This window comes from Sceloporus undulatus, chromosome 5 (genome assembly GCF_019175285.1).
Source record: "Sceloporus undulatus isolate JIND9_A2432 ecotype Alabama chromosome 5, SceUnd_v1.1, whole genome shotgun sequence".
Taxonomy (NCBI): domain Eukaryota; kingdom Metazoa; phylum Chordata; class Lepidosauria; order Squamata; family Phrynosomatidae; genus Sceloporus; species Sceloporus undulatus.
The window spans coordinates 11,979,834-12,002,514 of record NC_056526.1 but is presented as its reverse complement, the minus strand read 5'-3'; the positions used below and the strand labels follow the sequence as shown (position 1 = coordinate 12,002,514).

General features: G+C 43.2%; 1 protein-coding gene across 25 annotated transcripts in view; it reads left to right on the top strand.

Annotated features, from left to right (window-relative positions):
- The first annotated feature begins 21,041 nt into the window (after positions 1 to 21,041).
- Positions 21,042 to 22,681, top strand: part of C2CD5 (C2 calcium dependent domain containing 5) — a 95,311-nt gene continuing 93,671 nt past the window's right edge. For 2 of the 25 annotated variants that reach the window (XM_042470441.1, XM_042470451.1), the window contains exon 1: positions 21,079 to 21,580. In XM_042470441.1, the coding sequence (XP_042326375.1) occupies positions 21,290 to 21,580 (291 nt within the window). In that variant the 5' untranslated portion in view covers positions 21,079 to 21,289. Of the gene's footprint in view, positions 21,581 to 22,681 lie in introns of all 25 variants that reach the window. The other 23 variants (XM_042470444.1, XM_042470452.1, XM_042470447.1 and 20 more) reach the window with 21 other exon arrangements.

Genomic DNA, 22,681 nt, shown 5'->3' with positions numbered 1-22,681 from the left:
GCGGGGCTTCTTTCCTCACTTTCACGCACACACTGCCTCTCCTAGAGGGAAGGAAGCTCCGCCCCTTCATTAGAATAATAGAAAGAAAACCCCGCCCAGCTTTCTCTCCCTTCCCCACAAGGCCTTCTCTTTTTGGAGCAGCCTGGGAAAAAGTAGTGAGCAAGGATTTTCTTCAGTCACTCACTCTCAGGTACACACACCGCCTTTCCTGTGCCTCTCCTAGAGAGAAGGAAACTCCGCCCCCTTCATTTGATTAATACAAATAAAACCCCGCCCACCCCCTCCCTTCTCCACTAGGCCTTCTCTTTTTGGATGAGGAAAAAAGTAGTGGGCGTGGCTTGGATGGTTTTTGTGGGGGCGGGGCGAGGAGTGGGAAAGGGGCGGGGTTTAGGCCAGGAATGAGGAAGAGATTCCCCAAGGGCCTTCCATCCATCCATCCCTGCTTCTGCCCTGGAGGAAGATGCCTTTGAAACACCCCCCCCCACAAGGGGCTCTTGCTCTGTTTCCTCCTCCTTGAAAAATGCAGTCAAAGTGGGTTGGGGGTGTCTCAGGTTGGCACCACTTTTAACTACCCAGACTTAATGCTATGGAGTTCTGGGAACTGTAGTTTTGTAAGAGGCCTGATCGTCAGTCCCCTCCATTTCAGTGAGGCTGCATCCGCACTGCAACAAGATCCACTTTGACGCTACTTTAGCTGCATGAGGACCATGGCTTTTACGTTTATACGTTGCGTTTTTGGCTTTCATTTTGTAACGTCCTACATTTTCCCCCTTGAAACTCATTTTAGTCCAACGTTTTGTGGCGCCTCGTCCTCCTCTGCGGTTACCTTGGTCGCCCTGAGGACCTCCTCTCAAAGGCATTGCCTTCTTGGCTGCATCTGCACTGCGGGAATAATCCAATTTGGTACCAGCGTTTCGATTTTGAGCTTGGCCATGAAACCCAAAAAACAACTATGATAGGTTCACCATAGGGTTGCCATATCTTGGAAGGCACACAATGACAACAACAACAAATGGTGTGCGTTTTAAAGCTACAAGTATGTGTCTTTCGGCTTTTGTAAGCTGACTTGAGTCCAATACCGGGGGAAAGTCTGGATATAAATGAATATAATTAGCTAGCAACAGCTCCAGCATATCAATCTATGCGCTCATCCACAGAGTAACTTTCCAAGGCGTGGAGGAAGGAATGGGAGAGAGGCGAAGGCCAGAGGCAACAGTCTTTGGATGAAGTCATGCTGGGAGATAATGGCTAAGAAGAAGAGCCAGAGTTGCGAAATGCAGTCGTTGAACTTAGCTCATTGATTCGAGTCAAAGCTTCACCCAAAGGCCTCAGCTATAATCCACTGAGTCAACATCCATTTCTAGGTGTAAGATAATGGACGCTTTCCAGCAAGTACAAAACAGGCGATGATACCCAGCCGGTCGCGGGAAAGTCGGTTGGAAATGCAAATATATTGATTTTCTTTTTCTAGAAGAAAAATCAAAGGTGGCTCATTTAAAAGAAAAGATACAAAACCCAAACAGTGACCAGGTCAAAGCAGGCCAATGGAAAGGTCATTGCTGTCTAAGCATTCTCCAGCAGAGCCATTGGCCTCCAATGTAGTCTGGGAGGTGGCCGGTGGGAGTTGGACCAGGAGGCCAATAGAAAAGGTATCTCGCTGTTTAAACAGACTGTTACCTAAGCACAGTTTGTTTAAGGACAATCCTATTGTGTAGGTTCACATATAAAGGACAAAAACCATGAACAGGGTAAAGGAATGAGTGACATCCATGGGTCCCAATCTAGTTAGGCATGACAACTGGATTTACTGTGTAGAAATTTTAGTCAAAAAATCAACCCCAAAAACCTGGGTTGACTTAAACAAACAAGCTTCATTTATTTACTGCCTAAGCAGTGTCTAAGCAGTTTACAACTGTGAGCTAATTTGACCCCAACAATCTGGGTACTCATTTTAGCAACCTCCTCAGAAGGATGCAAGCCTGAGTCAAGCTTGAGCCCTTTTGCTGCTCTTGAACTCACAACTTTATGGTTTTGAGTAAGTGGCTGCAGCACAGGCATTTAACCACTGCGCCACCAGTGCTCCATGGGTCAATGTAAGTACTGTACTTTAACTCTCATATATATATATATATATATATATATATACACACACACACACACACACACACACACAGAGCCATCCTCTTTCTATGAATAGAGTGGTAAAATAAAAGCATGGATCCCCTCTACTCTCTCATCCAACCAACCTTTAGGATGAGCACAAACAGTTATGCCTGCCAGAATGTTCTATGTTCTTTGGCATCATTTTCCTTTTCATCATCCTTTAAATCCTTCGTTACATGCCCCTAGGTTTTACCCTCGACTTATCCACGTGTAATATCAAGATCCATAATTTTGGTCCCAAAATCTTGCCTCGACTTATACATGAGGTACAGTTGAGTATATGCAGTAAGCCTTTATTGCTATTTCTATGACAGATTTAGAGTGTATCTAACTGTAGCAATAATGCAGTTTGACACCACTTTAACTGCGAAGGCTCCATCCTACAGAATCCTGGGATTTATAGTTTTGTGAGGTGCCAGCACTCTTTGGCAAAGGCCTTGTAAAACTACAGGTTTCTGGAGTCCATAAGATGGAGTTGCAGCACTCAAAGTCGTGTCAAACTGCATCATTTCTACAGTGTAGATGCAGTCTAAGTCTGTTGTAGCATAAGCAATAAAGGCTTATATCCAGTTGTTATTCCCAACTGTAGTTACAATGGTATTTGTGTAGGGTTATTAAGCAGTTATCTCCCCGTTCACATGTCAAGAATGATACACACTACAAAACTTCCCAAAGTACCTTTGGAAGCTGATGTTCAGGACAGAACTATTCAAGATGGGATAGATAGGTGGATCTCATGCTCATGGAATGGGCAGATCTCATTACAGTTGTCCCTCCATATTCACTAGGGTTAGGGGAACAAGACCCCTGTCAATATGGAAAAACCGCAGATAACAAAAACACTGTTTTTTTACCTGAGAGGACACCTCTCTAGGAATCTCTAGGTCCTCCAATGCAACTCTGTGGTCAATGTCCAACATGCACTGACCATAGAATGGCACTGGAGTAGCTACAAATGGTCTTGCAGTGCAACTTTTAGTTAAAGTTGACCACAGAGTTGCATTGAAGGACCTAGACGGTCCTAGAGAGAACATTTTAATGAAATCCGTGAATAATCAAATCCGCAAATATCAAAGCCGCGAATATGGAGGGATGAAATGACTGTATTTCTATAAATTGAATTTTCTCAAAATTTCCCCCAACTCAGGCCTACAAGGTTTTTCTTTTACTTCAGAAGATATTCAGGTCAGTCTTAAGATGGTCTACTCAGAACAGAAATCAGTGCCCAAAGATTTGCTGGTCCAGAGACTAGAATGCGGAGCAATGGATGCAAGCTCCAGGAAAAGAGATTCCACCTCAACATTAGGAGGAACTTCCTGACAGTAAGGGCTGTTTCACAATGGAACAAAATCCCTTGGAGATTTTGATGGCGTCACCTTCCTTAGAGGTCTTTAAACAGAGGCTGGATGGCCATCTGTCAGGGATGCTTTGATTGAGATTTCCTGCATGGCAGTGGTTGGACTGGATGGCCCTTGTGGTCTTTTCCAACGCTACGATTCTATGATTCTATTTCAAGAGAACTTCCAAAGACCTAGGAAGGAGAGTGCTTATCTCCCCCCTTTCTTCTTCAGCTACTCTCTGAAACCCTCCCCTCTCCTTATTATCCATAATGCTACAGTTATTCACTCACATAATATTATTTTCTACTTTATATAGGAGCACAAGCACAGGGAAAAATGAGGGACCCAAGGAAATGATTAATGAAAGCAGATCCTTATCTTGTGGAAAAATGTGGCATTCCAATGCAAAAGATTAACCCTGCGGCATACTTTAGGCCAACTCTCATCAACTCGCAGTTCAGCTATTACTGGTTTCAAAGCAATTTACAGCTACTGACGCACCTTCATTTATTGCCAAAATCCACGCGTGGCATTAGCTTGTGTTTATGTAATTTGTTGCCGCCTTTCTTTTTTATGTGTTGTAAGATTGTCTATGTAGGTAACATCTTTCAGTCTGGAGTCCTTTCCTCTGGCCTTGAAACTATGCTTAATGATATATTTCTATTACAATAATAAATGCTGGCAGTGAGTTTGTAATGATTAAAAAAATGTTGGGCTAGAGACGAGAACCAATGAGAGTAAGCTCTAAAACATATACATTTATAACTAACATATGCAGTGCATTTTGGCCCAATGTGCATTTAGGTAGTGATTTTGTGCCCAGTTCCTCTCTGTTGCAATTCTAGATGTTTGCCTCTATAGTGTTTTAGTAGCCTAAACTGTGCATTCAAGATTAGTGAACTGGACAAAAATTGTTGAGTGGCATTGAACTGTTGTTTTATAAAATGTTAATTGTGCATTTAGATAGTCATTTTATTGAGATAAACTGTTCAACTGCATAAACTGTAGCTAGAAACCTTATAAGAAAGAAGGAAAAAGAGTGTGCTTGTGCCCTGTATATTAACCATTGCTAGGTGTGGCTTTGACATCAATCATGAGTAATACTGAAACATAAGGGCTCAATTTTACATGGATTCTTCAGATTTAAGGGGACAGAATGGGAACTCTCTATAACCAGGTAGGGTCGTCTTTGGATGTATCAATGCACTGCAGAATTAAAGCAGTTTGATGCCACTTTAACTGCCCTCACTCTGTCTTTCAGTATCCTGGGATTTGTAGCTTCATGTCAGAGTGCTCTGGTCCCTCACCAAACTGCAAATCCCAGGATTCTGTAGGACAGAGTTATGCCAGTTAAAGTGGGGTCAAACTGTTTTAGTCCTGCAGTGTGGATGCACCCTTATTTGTTTGTGAGATAATTTATACCCTGCCCCATAATTAAGCATATTTTCAAGGTCAATTTCACTTGCTAAAATATGTCATACCAAACAAAGGCTATAATTGTTTTTGCTAAATGCATCAATATATAACGGGGCAGTGGGGGGAGCTGTAGACTTGGAACAGTGACAGATAAAATAGGAAGAGCATTAAATGTGCGCATGCCTTCAAATCATTTCCAAATTATAGCAACCCTAAGGCAAAACTGTCACTGGGTTTTCATGGTATGATTTGTTCAGAGGGGGTTTGCCTTTGCCTTCCTGTGAGGCCAAGAGAGTGTGACTTGCAAAGGTCACCCAGCGGATGTCCATGGCCAAGTGGTAATTCAAACCCTGGTCTCCCAGTCTCTTAGTCCAACGCTCAAACCACTATAGCATTAAATTGACAAATTGGGGGGGGGAGGTGATTGCAATCCAAAGTAGATTTGAAATAGGAGCGGGTCTATGAGACAGGAGGAGGAGAAAAGAGAAATATTCTGTTTGAGCAGATATCCATCTGCATGTCGTTGGATCTCACCCAACATCTAAAACTGGCAGCAAAAGCTCATTAAACTTGGCATTTATATATTTAAAACATTTTAGCCCCACCTTTTTTGTTCTACTTTGCAAAGCAGCTTAGTATTCAGAAATAAGTAAAGCTATGGGAGTCTAAATACCAGCCCAAAGGCACCAGCTCCTGACTGATCTTGGCAACTAACCAGGGTCAACCTTGGTTTGTACTTAGATGGAAGACTGCCAATGAACACTGGGTGCTGTAGGCCGTATTTCAGAGGAAGAAGTTGGCAAAACCACCTCTGAGTATTCCTGCAAAATAATATTTAGAAATACAATCACATGTTAAAAGCTGAAAGACTGTTTAAAAATACTGAAATCATCACTTGGAAACAGAATTACAGGTCTAAAGTTTTCAAAAGGCTGGGGAACTAGAAAACGTATTTGCTCAGCCCAAAACATTAATTACATTTGGTGTCGTCAAAAAGCAGATTGTAGAGGCCATTCTATAAATGGGGAATAAGATCTGGCAGGTTCAATCACGCTGGCAAAGCTTAGAACAAGGCTCAGGTGGCAGACTGCCCAACTGCCAACCCAGCTATCTATAGAGGCTCATCAGCAGAAGGCTGACCACCAGAAGGTCACTCAGCCCAAGTGACCAGGACCATGTGGAAAGACTGTCCACACCGATGAAAATACCTACCTTCAAGATATGGTCACTTATTAGGAGTTTGAGGAGCAACATCCTGGTAAACTATGGCGGGGTACAGACCGCCAGAAAGAGGCGGCCAGTGACCGCCTCTCTTTTCCATGTAACCGCGCCACAGCAACCAAATTGCATGTCGCAGCTATGCGGAAACAAAAGGACCGCTAAAAAGTGGCTCCTTTTAACACCACTGCAAACTGCCTGCGGCAGCGCGAACATATAACTGCCACGCATGCCCGTCTGGAAGGCGCGCAGCAGTGATGTCACAGCTATGCATGCTGTGTATACGGCACCGCACAGCTGTGACGTCCTGGTGACGTCCTAGGGTTGTGGGGCGTCTGGAAACGGCGCCCCAAGGCGCTCCTAGCACATCGCCAGGACTTGCTAAAGGGCCCCATGCGTACAGGGCCTGTATCAGAGATTAACACATATATATATTCCAAGTTTGTTCTTGTTCAGACATAGATATTAAACACTCTTGAAGACTCTAGTGGAAATGTGAATAGGTTAAATGTATACAGATTATTAAATCAGTCCAGGGACAGGTCCTGTCCCTCCAGTTTTTCTCAGTAATATTCAAAAGAGCACAAGTTAATGTGTACTGTACAGTATGCTCACTCTGGAGTTGCCAGATATCCAAGCTCAGCCTGGACTTTTCTGGAATTTACCACCTCAAAGGAAGCAAAGGACAGCCTTCAACACAGACATAACAAGACCAGCTGTTAAAATGGTACACGGAGATGCAGCCAACACAGTTTCAAGCTTCCTTCTCAGTTTTCTCCTCAATACCCCTGGTCAGAGTCTAAGAACTGAACTGCTTCACCTCAAGTCTCTTGGGTTGTCAAACACAAGTATAAATATGCAGTGGTTGAGATGATTGGAAAGCACTTACTCTGTCAATCATGTTGCAGAAAAGCAATATTTAACTTGTCCTCCTAACTATGCTTAAATGTGGAGGGGAAACATAAGTGAAGTAATCAAGTGAAAATGTTTGTGATTATTCACTAGGATCTCCAGGAAAAATTTCCTTGCAAAATTCTCTCATATGTAGCAAATGCTTGGATTTGGGGAAAGGAAGGGTACAATCTCCCTTGGTCCAGGCTTCGGAGGTGGAGAAGAACTGCTGGATCTGAACCCATTCCCCACCACGATTCCCTTCTTCTTTTGTGTCATGTATTTTTAAATTGTAAGCCTGAGGACAAGGAACTGTCTAATTAAAAAGATTGTATGTATAGCACTGTGTAAATTTACAGCGCTATATAAATAAAGGTTCATAATAATAATACAATCTTCCACTCCATGAGAAAAGATTATGCTATTTGGTGGGACAAAAAATAAAAATCTGGTGCGTTACAGACTGCCACTTTGCGGCGGTCTGCCGGCGCTGCTGTTTGCTCCGTGAGGGAGCCGCAGCAGCCAAACCGTGTGACTCCCGCGTGGAACAAAAAAGAAGCTCCAAAGTGGAGCTTCTTCCTACGGCGTAGTTATGACGCCGTGAGGCGCCAATGGCGCACTTGCAACATCATAAGTGCTGTGTGACGTGCAGATGCTACGTCAATATGGCGGCGGCGTGTGGAACGGCCACTGCCATTTTGTACGTATTCACTACGTACTAGGGTTAGGGGGGTGCGGAAGCACCGCCCCTTCCTAATCCTAATACATAGTGAATATGTACAAAATGGCGTTTTGTAACCTGCCTCTGTTAAGTTTGTGGAGGGTGGAATTGTTTTTTCCCCTTCTCCCATGGTATCTTGATCTAGTAGGCTATCCTTTTTAGTCATCAATGCGCTTGTAGAAAGTGCGGGATGAGTCCTTCCTGAATCTTCGTTCGCAAAGTAAAGCCAGAGAGAGAGGTTATTCAATAGAACTGAATGGTGGGAGATTTGAGACCGACGAAGTGAAATAATGCATCATTCAACACATAATAAACTGTGGGATTCACTGTAACAAGAGTGCTGACCATTTTTTGTTTAGATGGCTTTTAAAAGAAAGTAGACACATTCATGGAGGATATCAATGACTACTACTCAAGATGACTATATACCACCAACAGAATCTAATCTGTCTAATCAGATCACTGGATGATCTTGTTGCTCACATTATCTCCATTCCAAATTGCAACTGTTCTGATGTGAGCAACAAGATCACCCAGTGATCTGCTTCATATTTCTTCTCCATGGACTCAGAATACCAGCCAAGATTAATTTAGGGCACCAGAAACTAAGCTACTTCCTCAATATTCTGCTCTCATGACAGACTTGGCTGACACTTGCTCATTCATTGCTGTGTCTGTACTATATTTTATTGGTAGGCACTTAGAAGATGCTTACTCATGGTGTTCTACAAGGTGCACAAATACAATGCTGTTATTCAGGGCTTTAGAACGTAGTCACCCACCAAAGCAAAACCCTACTAAAAACAGGATGTTTATCAAGTACAAGAAAGGATACATTGGTCTCAATCCTACTGTTCGCCTTAAACAGAGTAGACTCATTAAATCAATGTAATTTATCTTTGCATTAACTCTTCAATTTTATTTTATTAACTGGGGTCTCTGCAGACCGCCCCTTTTTTAGGAACCACCAAGACACTGCAATTTTATGATTGGGGGTCACCACGACATCAGGAACTGTATTAAAGGGTTGCGGCATTAGGAAGTTTGAGAACCACATACCAAGGTGATTCAGGCCATTTTAGTCATGGAGAACTGTTCTTGGCTTGAATAGTAGTTTCCTTCTAAATTTTTCAGATATGTTGTACTGTAACTCTCATAATCCTACAACTATCTCCCCCCAAATTGGGGAAAGGTGATTGCAAAACCTTTTATGTAGCTGCACAAACCACTCTTGTTAAAATGACATTTTAAAGCAAACTCATACTCCGAGAGGTATCTTCCTTTATCAGACATATCAAGGTCTTATCCATAATTACTCTGTCTGCAAAAAAGGGATTATTACATCAGGATTGGCAATCACATTTCATAACTGACAAACAATTTGAGGATGCTATCTTCAGAGCTCCAAAGTTACCCATAAATTACTCTTACAAGGTTAGGCACCCTGCCAGACAGAATCAAGCCAAAGGTCAATGTATTAAAGTTCAAACAAAACAAAACTAAATCAGGGTTGATTAGAGGAGGCCAGAGCACTAGCAGAAATTCATACTAGGAAAGATCTGAGCATGACCTTGGGGAATTTCCTGACCACACATTGAGATACATCTTCGAAATATGTACAAAATACCTAATTTTGTCTCAAGATTTGGAATGGCCTGGGCACAGCAGACAGAAGACAAGGGAAGAGAGAGTCAGAACTTGGAAATTTTCCTTTTTTTAACTACAGCTTCCAGAATCTCCTAGCCATAATGGGCAATGTCTTCATGCTTGACATATTAGTAGAAATGTAAATCTTCACTGATTTGATCCTCACATGGTAGAAAAGATTATAAGAATCTGGCATATGTTCTATATTTTTCATAATTCAGGACTTTTACACACACACAAAAATCACAGTTATTTTTCACAGAACTATGTCTTTGCAGATCAATCCATTTATTAAAGCAAAGAGCCGTTGTAAGTCCTTGCAAAAAATTTTTTTTTACACAAAATGTAATAGGTTTGCAGAAAATACAAACTTTTACACTTACAAACATTTTTGTGCTGTTGCTCCTGCTCAGGATGAAAAAACTGGTTATCTTTTTGCTCTTCAAGAGGGTGAAAAATGTGATGGCAATTGAGTTTTTAATACTGTCAAGTGGGCTCTTGCTAGCTGATGGGGTTTGGTTCCACGATACACACATACATACACACCCTGTGGATACAGAAATCTGTGGATGCTCAAGTTCTCTTACATGCAATGATGTAGTAAAATGGTGTCCCTTATATGAAACTGGCAAAATCAAGATTTGCTTTTTGGAATGTATATTTTCAAAAAATATTTTCAAGAAATGGGACGGTTGAATCTGTGGATACAGAGTGCCCACTGTAACCATAAGAGAAGAAGGAAGAGGAGGAGGGAAGAAAGAGAGCAAGAGCACCCAGTTGTTCATGTTTCTAAGCATCTTCAGGACTAATCTACACATAAACGTGTTATGTGAATTGTTTTGGATTTTCACACATTTGCATCAACACTTAATTGCCTTCATTTTCATGTACAAATTCACATCTTTTCCTATCTAGTCACCCTCCCTCTGCTGAAAATGTGCAGACATGTGAAACAGGCAGACAGCCATACTTATGTTAATGCATGTTTCTGTGAATTTCCCCAGATACTCCGGTAAAAAGCATAAAGCCTTTTCGTGCACAGTTCAAGTTTTATTCTTCTCCCTGGCAATAAGTCAGAATTCTTTCAAATTGTGCACAACTGGCTTGTATTCTATTTGACTGGAATGGGGAGTATTTTAATCATCTATGACAAGCTCCAAGATGACGAAAGAAAAAGCTGAAGTGAGTGCCAAGATTAAGTTCTATTGGGTGATTTGAAGCAGATTGGCAAGGATATCCAGCTCTGAATTGTTTAACAATAGCAACAGTGAAGTGACCTTCTCCTGCCTTCAATTATATTTCCCAAAATGATGAAATCAGTTGTTGTTTTTGTGGTTCTTTGTGGGTTTTGGTACCCACAATTAACTCCTGGACTCAGGTTGGACAGTGACTTCAGTCAGGCCAGCACAGCCAATGGTGAGAGATGATGGGAGATGCTGTCCAGGAACATCTAGAGGAGCCACGTCTGCTAGTGAAAAACAATGGTCCTGGACATGGGATTTAAAGCAGTTTTTGGATGTTGCAAACAATGGCAGAGAAAAAAATAGAGCCCCTTTTTCACACTTTCTGTGTAATATGTTCAGTTGCAATATTTTAAAATGTGAAACAAGAACCTTTTGCTTTTAATGCAAAGAGATGCACAAGTGACAGTTGTTGTAAAACTTGTACCTAGTTATGGGGAAGATATAAGTGTCTTTTGTATGTTACAAAAAATTCCTCCCCAAAAAGGGAAGTCATACTAATTTATTCCTCCCCTCTTAGATTATGTTGGATGTTATGTATAAACTGTTGATGCTTCTTCATACCTTGAACGAAAACCAGTCACAAGAAAGTATTCCATATCATTCCATGCTATCAAGAATTCATGGCCCCTATTCTAGGGTGCATCTACTGTAGAAATAATGTAGTTTGACACCACTTTAACTGCCATGGCTCCATCCCACAGAATTCCAGGATTTGTAGTTTTGTGAGGCACCAGCACTCTTTGGCAAAGAAGTAAAACAACAAATTCCAGGATTGGATAGGATGGAGTTACCACACATGAAGTGGTGTCAAACTGCATTATTTCTGTAGATGCACCCCAATGCTCACTCCCCCAAGAGCAAGCCCTGCCTATTTTAGGTAAACACGTGTAAAATAATACTCTTGAGTAACTGGTTTGAAAACCTCTCTCTGTGCACCTACTTATTTCTTTGAGCATTTTTCTGCATCTGTTAGGACTGCAGTATATTGTGCTGTAGGTAAACGAGTTTTTATTTGCCCTGTTCTGAGTCATTGGGGAGACAATACTTTGTTTTCACCCCAATGATTGGAAGAGTGAGTGCTGTGTTTGAATCACACTGCTTAACTGGTTTTATTATATGTTTATCTTTTGTGGCTTCCAAGGAGCTCAGGAAACAATATGTGGTTCCCTTCCTCCCACCCTACTCCCATTTTATCATCAGAATAATCATGTGAGTAGGAGGCAAAAAGTAATAAATGGACCAAGATTACCCACTGAATTTTATGGGTACACAAGAATTTGGACCTGTGTTTGCACGCACGTGCTTTCAAGTCACACGTTGCCATATGGTGGCCCCATGAATTTCACATGGTTTTCTCAGGCAAGGAATACTCATGTGTAGTTTCCCATTGCCTTCCTCTAAAACAGAGCCTACAGCACCTGATACCCATTGGCAGTCTCTGACACTGTGTAGTTTACATGATCAGATGGGAACTGCTGCTTTCAGATAAGTTAGGCCTTATACCATAGATAAATACAGGAGACTTTTTCGGTCATCTCTGTCATTTCTTTCATTACTGAAGATTTTATTTGTATTTTAGGGTCACAAAGGTTTTTTTTTTAAATGTTATTAATCTCTCTGAGAACTCTGTGGGTAAAAAACAAAATCTTTATATAAGGCTGCATCCGCACTGCAGGAATGATTCAGTTTGACACCATTTTAACTGTCATGGCTTAGTGCTATGGAATGCTGGGAATTGTAGTTTGGTGAGCTATTTAGCCTTCTCTGTCAGAGAGCTCTGGTGCCATAACAAGCTAAAGTTCCCAGTTCCATAGCTTTGAGTTAAAGTGATGTCAAACTGGATTATTTCTGCAGTGCAGATGGCACCTAATTAAAGCAACTTATGCCATGAAAAAAGTAACAGCAGTGCCAATAAGGTTTTAAAACCGAAAGTTTTGAGACTAGATGAAAACCAGCCTCAACACAAGCAAGGTTTTAATGCAAATGCCATCAGAGTATACCAGCAAAAATGCTTTCCTGAATAGCCATACACTCACTCAATACAGAAAGCCTACATGCTCCTGTTTGCTTTGGTGTGGGACTGGAAGGGGAATGTATGCCTTCACCCCACGTTCATGTGACTGTTGGTATTATCATACAAGAATGACAGGCAATTCTGTTTGCTATAAGGCTCCTTTGAAGATAATATGGTGAACCTCTCCTTTCTTTCTCCTTCTGCAGATGAAAGCAATGTAAACAGAAGACAGATTGGCATTAGCTTTCATTGGTCTTTTTAATGCTTTCCAGAAGCCCTAAGCTCCCAATGGGCCCTCCAACGCTGCGCTTTGTCTTCTCATTTCATGTGCTACGTGAGACAGCCAGCCGCTATGTCCCCAGGCTCCAGCCGATCTCAACCCAGTATGGCAAAAGAAGGGGCACGCTTTTTGTCCAACCCACCCTCCCAGTATCATACTACATTTCTAGCAAACTAATTTCTGGCTGATTTATTGCACTAGGGTTTTAAGGCCATGCAAACCAAGTTTTGGATGCTTACTGGTGGTGAGAATTTCCATCCCTTACCCCAGGTCAAATCCTATTATTAGAATGAGGCATCCACCTCAGGAAGGTTTGAGGTGTCTGAAAGGGCAGCAGATAAGATTAGTTACTTTATGATTATATTTTACTGTCAGGGATAGGCATATGTGAGATTTTCTGCCTCATGTGCCAAAGGAACATGTATAGATCTAGGCCCTAGGTACTTTGATAAGAAGGATACCAATTGCTTCTTTGCTTCAGAAGGCAGGACCAATCCTGCCATTTCTGGGCCCATTCTAACTTAGGTGTGTTACAGACCGCCGCTTTGCGGCAGTCTGCCGGCGCTGCTGTTTGCTCTGTGAGGGAGCAGCAGCAGCCAAACCGCACGACTCCCGCATGGAGCAAAAAAGAAGCTCCAAAATGGAGCTTCTTCCTGCGGTGCAGTTATGACGCCGCGAGGTGCCAATGGCACACTCGCGACGTCATAAGCGCCGTGCGACGTGCGGACGCACAGCATTCACTACGTCAATATGGCGGCAGCTGTGTGGAACGGCCACCGCCATATTGTACGTATTCACTACATACTAGGGTTAGGGGGGTGCGGAAGCACCGCCCCTTCCTAACCCTAATACGTAGTGAATACATACAAAATGGCGGTTTGTAACCCGCCTTACTAAAGGAAAATGGCTTCCACCACTAGTCTTTGCATCCACAATCAGAACGGCAAGTCCAGTAAGATCTCCCTCCACTTTGGACCACAGCTTGCAAAAATTACTTTTTTTGTACTTGAACTCCCAGGGTTCTCCATGGCTGTGCTCTAGACAGACAAGATGCACCCAGTTTCACAGAAAAATCCTTAGATCCTTCATCTAAGGATTTATTCAGAGTTTCATCCTGGTAGAATCTGGGTTGAAGCTTTGTCGTTCAGATGCATTCGATGCATTACGTTTGGCGGGGCCAGGACTGCCAAAAATACCACTTAACCCGGGATAATCAGTCCCAGGTTTTCCCCCAAAGTTTTCTTAAAAGATTTACATTGTCAGCTGTGTGAATAACCGATGTCAATAGACCTGGGATAAATCAGGATAAAACTCTGCTTGTCTTAAACATGTGCTAAATACCTCTGCATCATTGACTTCATCTTTATTCCAGTGCTGACATGTGTGAACAACAGAACTTGCAAAGTTACGCATTTATGTGGTTCCGATAAAAAAAAGCAGTATGAACAACAAAACCAGAAGATTAGTCACATAGTCGTGCTAAAAAGCAACAACATCTCAATGACCCCCAAGTTACCACTGGACTAATGTTTATTCTCCTCACCAGGTAGAAGCAAATGCCTTGGGAACCAGTTCATTCCCTTGAATGATGTAGAAACCAATGAAATTTATAAAACAAAGCTTACCCCAGCCCTGAAGCATTTTGGCTCATTTTGGAAATAGGCAACACCAAATGTCACCACCTAAGATTTAAGAGTTGCATTTGTTCTGCATTGTATGAACACTGGGGTTCTTTGTTTGCCAGCTTAATCTCTTCTAAACCACTAAGAAATACCTGGCACAACTCTACAAAGGGCCACATAGATCATGCTATCGATAAATACCATCCTTCTCATCACTCTGCTGAAAATAGCCTCTCATAGCATAGTGGTGGTTGTTTTTTTAAATGGTTGGGGAGGTACAGTTACAGTGTTCTTCTATTCATGCTGCACTGAGAGTTGAGAACTGTCAACCTGAGCCTGAAATCTGAGTCACCACTATGTGTGTGTTTCCCATACTGAGCCAACTCAGACAACACACTTCATTTCTCACATACAGGATTCAGCTGATAGACTTGCAATTAATTCAGTGCAGAAGGTGGCATGTATGTGTGTGCCTTCAAGTTACCTGCCAACTTATGGCGACCCCATGAATCTTTCATAGGACTTTATTAGGCAAGGAAGACTCAGGCTGCATCCACACTGCAGAAATAATCCAGGTTGACACCACTTTAACTGCCATTGTTCGATGCTGGTATTCATTGGCAGTTTCTCATCAAAGTATTAACCAGGTCTGTTCCTGTTTAGCTTCCAAGATGAGACAGGATCTGATGTCACGAGGCAAGGTAATGATGCAGAAAGTGGCTTAAAACCACTAACATCAATGGATTTAACGATGCTGGCTAAAGACTGCAGTCATAAAGTCACGCTTTTAAAAAATGTTATTAATCAGAAGCGGTAGCTTGATGTATTCTGTAACGATAAGCTAATTCATATATAAACAATGTTTTTTCATAACTCTTCTTTTAAAACGGGCCTAAATTAACAAGTCCCTATCTCCTTAAAATATGGTTCATATTCAGAAGTGGTTTACTAAGGTTCCTGGTTCATCTCCAACAACTACTTTCCACTCAAGCAATTAGCTCGTTTATTTCAGGCAAACACCCTTGCCAACTAGAGGACCAGAGTTTTTTAATGGAATAGTCAGCTCCATTCACAACAGAAATGAATCACTTTTATTGTTTTAACTGCCCTCTTTGATTTTGACTCAGGGATGAGACATCTCCAAGATTCCACTGTTCTGCTTAGTTCCTGCAAAGTCATACCGTGACCTCCTTAAGAGAGTCCATTCTTTCTACTTCCATCCACTTTTCCTAGCATTATTGTTTTTTCTAATGAGTCTTCCTTTCTCATGATGTGTCCAAAATACAACAGCCTAAGTTTTGTCATCTTGGCTTCTGTGGAGATTTCTGACTTGATCTGCTCTAGGACCCATTTGTTTGTCCTTTTGGCTGTCCATGGGATCCTCAGCACTCTTCTCCAGCACCACATCTCAAATGCATTGATTTTCTTCCTATCTTCTTTCTTAACTGTCCAGCTTTCACATTCATAGATTGTAATAAGGAAAACAATGGCTTGTATGATTTTGACTTTTGTGCTCAGTTGTATATCTTTGCATTTTAAGATCTTTTCTAGTTCTTCCATAGCCACCCTGCCCATCTTTTTGAGTTCCTGACTGCAGTCCTTGTTTCTATCAATGTTTGATCCCAGGTATGAGAGCTATTTTACTCCTTTCATTTCTTCATTGCCTGGGGAGTTTATCACATGGGGGAAATCCCATGCAGAAACGGGGGTTTAAATTGGAAATAACTCGGGTTGATTTTCACACGATGCCGTTGTTGAAGTGGTGCTACCCTAAATGGAAAGTTAACAAAAGCCGATCCTTTTTACTTTTGAAAAATCTCAAAAGTAAAAAGGAGTGGCTTTTGTCTACTTTCTGTTCAAGTTAACATCACTTTAACAACGATGTGTGTGAAAATCAACATGCTTTTGTGGTTTTTTCCAGCTTTTAAATCCCGCTTTTGCATGGGATTTCCCCCGTGTGATAAACCCCTAGGTTGAATTTCTCTGGATTCGCCGTCATTATTTTTGTTCTCTTTATGTTCAATAGCAGTCCTGCCTTTGCACTTTCTTCCTTGATCTTCCTTAGTAATTGTTCCAGATCAGGGAGATTTTCTGCTAGTATTATAGTGTCATCTGTGTATCTTAGATTACTATTGCTTATATGGTCTGTTATTCCACCTAGAATGACAGAATGACCTGATCTTTCTAGAATTGTAACTCTCTTCAGCTTACTCATCTAAATCTTTTATTTACCCTTCAACACATAAATAGTTCCTATGCTAAAGATTTATGATGATTGTGTAAACATTAAATAAAACATCACTTTTTTTATTCTTCCATGTTTTATACACTGGGGATGCTTTAGCTGGAGATTCGGCACTGAGCACCGTTGGATATAATGGCCCATCAGACCACTCCAACTCTATGATTCAGATTCTATGAGTCCTGGCCTCCCAGAGTCCTAGTCCAATATTCAAGTCACAACACCGTACAAGACCTTTGTTGTTGTGCATCTTCAGGTTGTTTCTGACTCATGACCACCATACTACCATGGGATTTTCTTGGCAAGATTTGTTCAGTGGTTTGCCATTGCCTTCCCCTGAGGCTGAGAGTGTGTCAATCAGTGGGTTTATGGTTGAGTGGGAAACTGCGCCCTGGTCTCCAAAGTCCAACACACAAACTACTACACCACGCTGGCTCTCTAACTGGTATCATCTATATACAACTTGCCTTCAAATCAACTTGGGGTTCCCCATGAATTTAAGTAAATATAATTAAGTATTAGGTATTGTATACTTAAAGAAAGAGTTGTGTGTGTGTATGTGTGCCTTCAAGTCACCTGTTGATTTATGGCAATCCCACGAATTCCATAGGGTTTTCTTAGGCAAGGAGTACTCAGAGGTGGTTTTACTAGTTCCCTCCTTTGAATTATAGCCTACAGTACCTGGTATCTGTTGGTGGTCTCCCACCCAAGTACTAACCAGGGCCAACCCTGCTTTGCTTCCAACATCAGACAGGATTTGGTGCCCTTGTGGTATTTAGACAAGTGTACAACACAGCAGCTAAATTACTAACTAGGACCAGGGTGACACATAAGTGGAAAACATACTACCCATCATAAACTAGCTACTTTGGTTCCTGGTTTCTCTGAACTAACATGCTTTTGATTTGTAAAATCCAAAATACATCACCACACCTTACTGGCCCTCGCATGTGATTGTAAACCATATGTTACTAATCTGTCCTATTACTTTCAGTGGATCTACTCTAAGCATGACTAAGCCTGGTGTTTATTCCATGTGGCTGGCAGGACCAAACTTGTACAAGGCCAGAGGTGTGACCAATTATGATGAAAAAAAACCCACCTTTTTATCCAATACTGTTATAGTTGTTGCTGTGTGCCTTCAAGTTGTTTCTGACTTATGGTGACCCTAAGGTGAACCTGTCATGGGGTTTTCATGGCATGTTTCTTCAGAGGTTTGCCATTGCCTTCCCCTGAGGCTGAGAGCAGATGACTTGCCTAAGGTCAGATGGGCTTAAATGTATTTTAGGGTGCTGAATTCAAATAGCACAATGTCACACCACAGAGTTTTTTCTTATTCCACCCTTTTTATCAATTCATTTGTTACTCAGCTTTGATGTTCCAGTGCAGTTTCTTTTAGTGCTTCTGAATGTATTTTTGTCTTTCATATCATATCATGTTGTTGTTGTTGAAAAGATCGGTGGACCTTGGGCAAGTCACACTCTCTCAGCCTCAAAGGCAAACCTCCTCAGTACAAATCCTGCCAAGAAAACTCCACGATAGGGTCACCAAAGGTCAGAAATGGCCTGAAGGCACACAACAACAACAACAACAACAAGTATATCACTAACATGTTATACACGAACACTCTACATTTTAAAAAAATACAAATTTAATAGATAAAGGCTGCTGCACCCAAAAACTGTCATGTCTGCATCTTTTCCAAATTCAGTAACAATGGAAATAAAACTATGGTTCAAAACACACTGCAGAAATAATCCTGTTTGAGACCACTTTAACTGCCCTGGCTCAATGCTAGGGGATTCTGGGAACTGTAGTTTTGTGAGACCTTTAGCCTTCTCCATAAGAGAGCTCTGGCGCCACAATAAATGACAGTTCCCAGGATTTTCTAGCACTGAGCCAGGGCAGCGAAGGCAGTCTCAAACTGGGTTATTTCTGCAGTATGTTTTGGACCATAGTTTTTATTTCCATTGTTACTAAATTTGGGAAAGATGTAGAGATTACATTTGACAACTTTCGGTTCCAGCAGCTTTTTACCAAAAGATGCAATTTAAAGTCACTTGTATCTTTTCTCGTGTATAACATGTTAGTGATACACTTGTTGTTGGATTATTATTTCTTCAGTGTGTTTTGGGATCTATGTTGTTGTTGTTGCATGCCTTCCAAGTCATTCCGAATTTATGGTGACCCTCAGGCAAACCTATAATGGGCTTTTCTTGGCAAGGCTTCTTCAGAGGAGGTTTGCCATTGCCATCTCCTGAAGCTGAGAGAGTGTGACTCACCCAAGTTCACTTGGTGGGTTTCCATGGCTGAGCTGCGAATTGAACCCTGGTGTTCAGAGTTATAGTCCAATACTCAAAAGCACTATGGCACACTGGCTCTTGAACCTGCTCCTATATTTTAAAGGAGCTATCCTAGGTGCTGAATAATGCTTCCAGAATACGGTTCAGGACTGAACCTGAAGGAGAGTCACTGCTCCACTGACAATGGGAACCACCAAACCCCTTGGACACAGACATTATGGAACTTTTGGGTACAATAGCTCCAGTAGAAGAGCCAGGGAACCCAGAGTCGCAGCCCAACACTCAGACCACTAGGCAACACTGGCATACTTTGAAAGGAAAAGGTTTCACATCCCTCCATTTGTAGGGCTGTGGTGCTGCAGAACTCCACTCTGCTTCCCTCGCTTGCCTGAGGGAACGGAAACAAACCGTGAGGAATCGATCACTTGGGGCTCGACCCGGGAAGCCTTGGGAAAAGGAAGAGGGAATCATGGCAACCTCCTATTGGCCACTCGGCATTCCAGCCCCAAGGCCTGGCTTTTGCGGCTCCCCTTCTTCTGTGAAAATAACGCCTTTAAATAGAATCAGATTGGAAGAGACCAAAAGGGCCATCCAGTCCAACCCCATTCTGCCATGCAGGAAATCACAATCAAAGCATCCCGACAGATGGCCATCCAGCCTCTGCTTAAAGACCTCCAAGGAAGGAGACTCTGCTACACTCCGAGGGAGTTTGTTCCACTGTCAAACAGCCCTTACTGTCAGGAAGTTCCTCCTAATGTTGAAGTGGAATCTCTTTTCCTGTAGCTTGCATCCATTGTTCCGGGTCCTAGTCTCTGGAGCAGCTGAAAACAAGTTTGCTCCCTCCTCAGTATGACATCCCTTCAAGTATTTAAACAAAGCTATCATATCACCTCTTAACCTTCTCTTCTCCAGGCTAAACATCCCCAGCTTCCTGAGTCGTTCCTCACAGGACATGATTTCCAGACCCTTCACCATTTTAGTCTTCCTCCTTTGGACACGCTCCAGTTTCTCCACATCCTTTTTGAATTGTGGTGCCCAGAACTGGACACAATATTCCAAGTGGGGCCTGACCAGAATAGAGTAGCACTATTACTTCCCTTGATCTATATGCTATGCTTTTATTGATGCAGCCTAAAATTGCATTGGCCTTGTTTGCTGCCACATCATGTTCAACTTGTGGTCTACTTGGACTTCTAGCTCCCTTTCACATGTAGTTTCATTCATCCAGGTGTCCCCCATAATCCTATATCTGTGCATTTCATTTTTCTGCCCTAAATGCAGTACCTTACAGTTCTCCCTGTTGAATTTCGTTTCGTTATCTTTGCCACACTACGTTCGTATAGTGCTATCCCACTTTGACTGCCTCCTGTTGCATTTTGGGGTTTGTAGTTCAGTGAGGCCTAAGAGCTCTCTGGCTGTGAATTCTAAATGCCCTTCCTTAAACTACAAGTCCCAGAATGCAAAAGGAGGCAGCCAGAGCAGTTAGGGGAAACAGCAGCACTATAAGAGTACGCATGCGCAAACCAACTCACTTGAAAGAGCTTGAGTGGCGTTTGCGTGGAGATGGAGAAGTGGGCGAGGGAGTTGCTAAGTATTGCGCATGCGCCTTTGGCAGTTGAAATAGCGGCGATAGACGGGTGTGTGCTTCTTTTAAGAAGGAAAACAACGTTGCGGTAGTGTACATGCGCAGGGCAATAGCCACTCATCGCGCATGCGCTCTGGGTCGCTCAAATAACCAGAGAAGTATGTGTGCCTGTGTATTTAAGAAGGGAAAAAAACCGGTCGTGATTCTGACGCGCATGCACAAGGGTAAAAGTTCTACATTTCTATCTCGCGCAAGCGCACTGGGCCGCTGAAATAATGAAGAAAGCTGTGCCGTTTAAGAAGGATATACTGTATATAGAACTCCGACTTCCTCGCGCAGGCGCCATGGGCCGCTGAAGTAGCGGGGACAGAGGGGTGTGTAGTAAAAAAGAATCTCTCCCAATACGCATGCGCCTCAGTACAACAACGGCCTTTTTCTTTAAAAATCGATATCTGTGTGGTCCTGGCGCGCATGCGCCCTGGGGGGGTTTGTCTTTTAACGTCGTTTTCCTCGCGCAGGCGCCCTGGGCCACTGAAGTAGCGGCGGCAGACAGATGTGTGTGTTTCCCTTGAGAAGGAAAAGACGGTTCGGGTGCTGGCGCGCATGCGCAGGGGGAGAGGGCTTCGCGTGGTCTCCCTCGCGTCCGCTCTTGCCGCGCCCTCCCGCCTCTTTTTCTTGGTCCTCCTTTTGGCCGTGCTTCTTCTATGGGACGCGCCGCGTCTCTCTCGTCGTCGTCGTCGTCACCTGAGGAGCAGCTGCGGCGGCGGGGAAGGAGGAGGGAGCAGGCGGGGCGAGCGGAAGAAGATGCCCGGGAAGCTGAAGGTCAAGATCGTGGCCGGGCGGAACCTGCCCGTCATGGACCGAGCCAGTGACCTGACGGACGCCTTCGTGGAGGTCTGGAGGAGGAGGGCTGGCTTCTCTGGGAGGAGGGCCCTTGTAGCCTTGGCCAGGTCACACTCTCTCAGCCTCAGGAGGGCAGTGGAACCCCCTCCGAAGACACCCACACTTTGTAAACCCTCAGGGAGCGCTTAAGGGCACTGAGAGGCGGTATAGAAGTGGGCTTGCTCTTGCTATTGACTTGCCAAGAGCTCCCCAACCCTTTCCCTAGAATTGGATAGCCTTAATAATAAGGATAGTAATCATCATGTATTTCTTAATACCCCGCTCTTCAGCCAAAAGGCTCTCAGAGCGGCTTACAGTCTGTTAATGCGGCTTCCCCTGCTGCCCTCAGGCCAAGTCACGCTCTCTCAGCCTCAGAGGATGGCAATGGAAGGCCCCTCTGAAGGCGCCTGCCCCGTGAGAGGCCCCCCTCAGGGTCTCCGAACTCAGACAGGACTTGGAGGCACACAAGCACCACCCCCACAAACAAGCCCTAGCAGCCGCGGGGCTGAGAGGGCATATGACTTGGACTACATGGCCGAGCGGGGATTCGAACCTTGTCCCACAAGAGTCCTCGGTGGCATCTACACCAGTGGTTCCCAACCTTCCTAATGCCACGGCCCTTTGACACAGTTCCTCATATTGTGGTGACCCCCAACCACAGAGGAGCGGTGTCTCAGTTCCTAAGACCATTGATAGTCTCAGGCGGCCCAAAGGGGTCGCAACCCACAGAGAGAGAACTGCAGGTCTACATTATAGAATTAATGAAGTTTGACAGCGCTTTTAAACAAACAAACAGCTTCCTCTATATACCGCTTCATACTGAACTAACTGCTACAGCCTAATGTTATAGGATTCTGGGATTTGTAATTTTAGGAGGTGTTTAGCCATCCATCATGGTGTGGTGGTTCGAGCCTTGGACAGCGACTCTGGAGACCAGGGTTCGATTCCCAGCTGGGCCATGAAAGGCTCTGGGTGGCCTTGGGCAAGTCAGGTGCTCTCAGCCTCAAGGAAGGCAGTAGAAAACCCCCTCTGAACAAATCTCGCCAAGAAAACCCAAGTCAGAAATGACTTGAAGGCACACAACAACAACAACAAACCAGAGAGCTCAGGTAC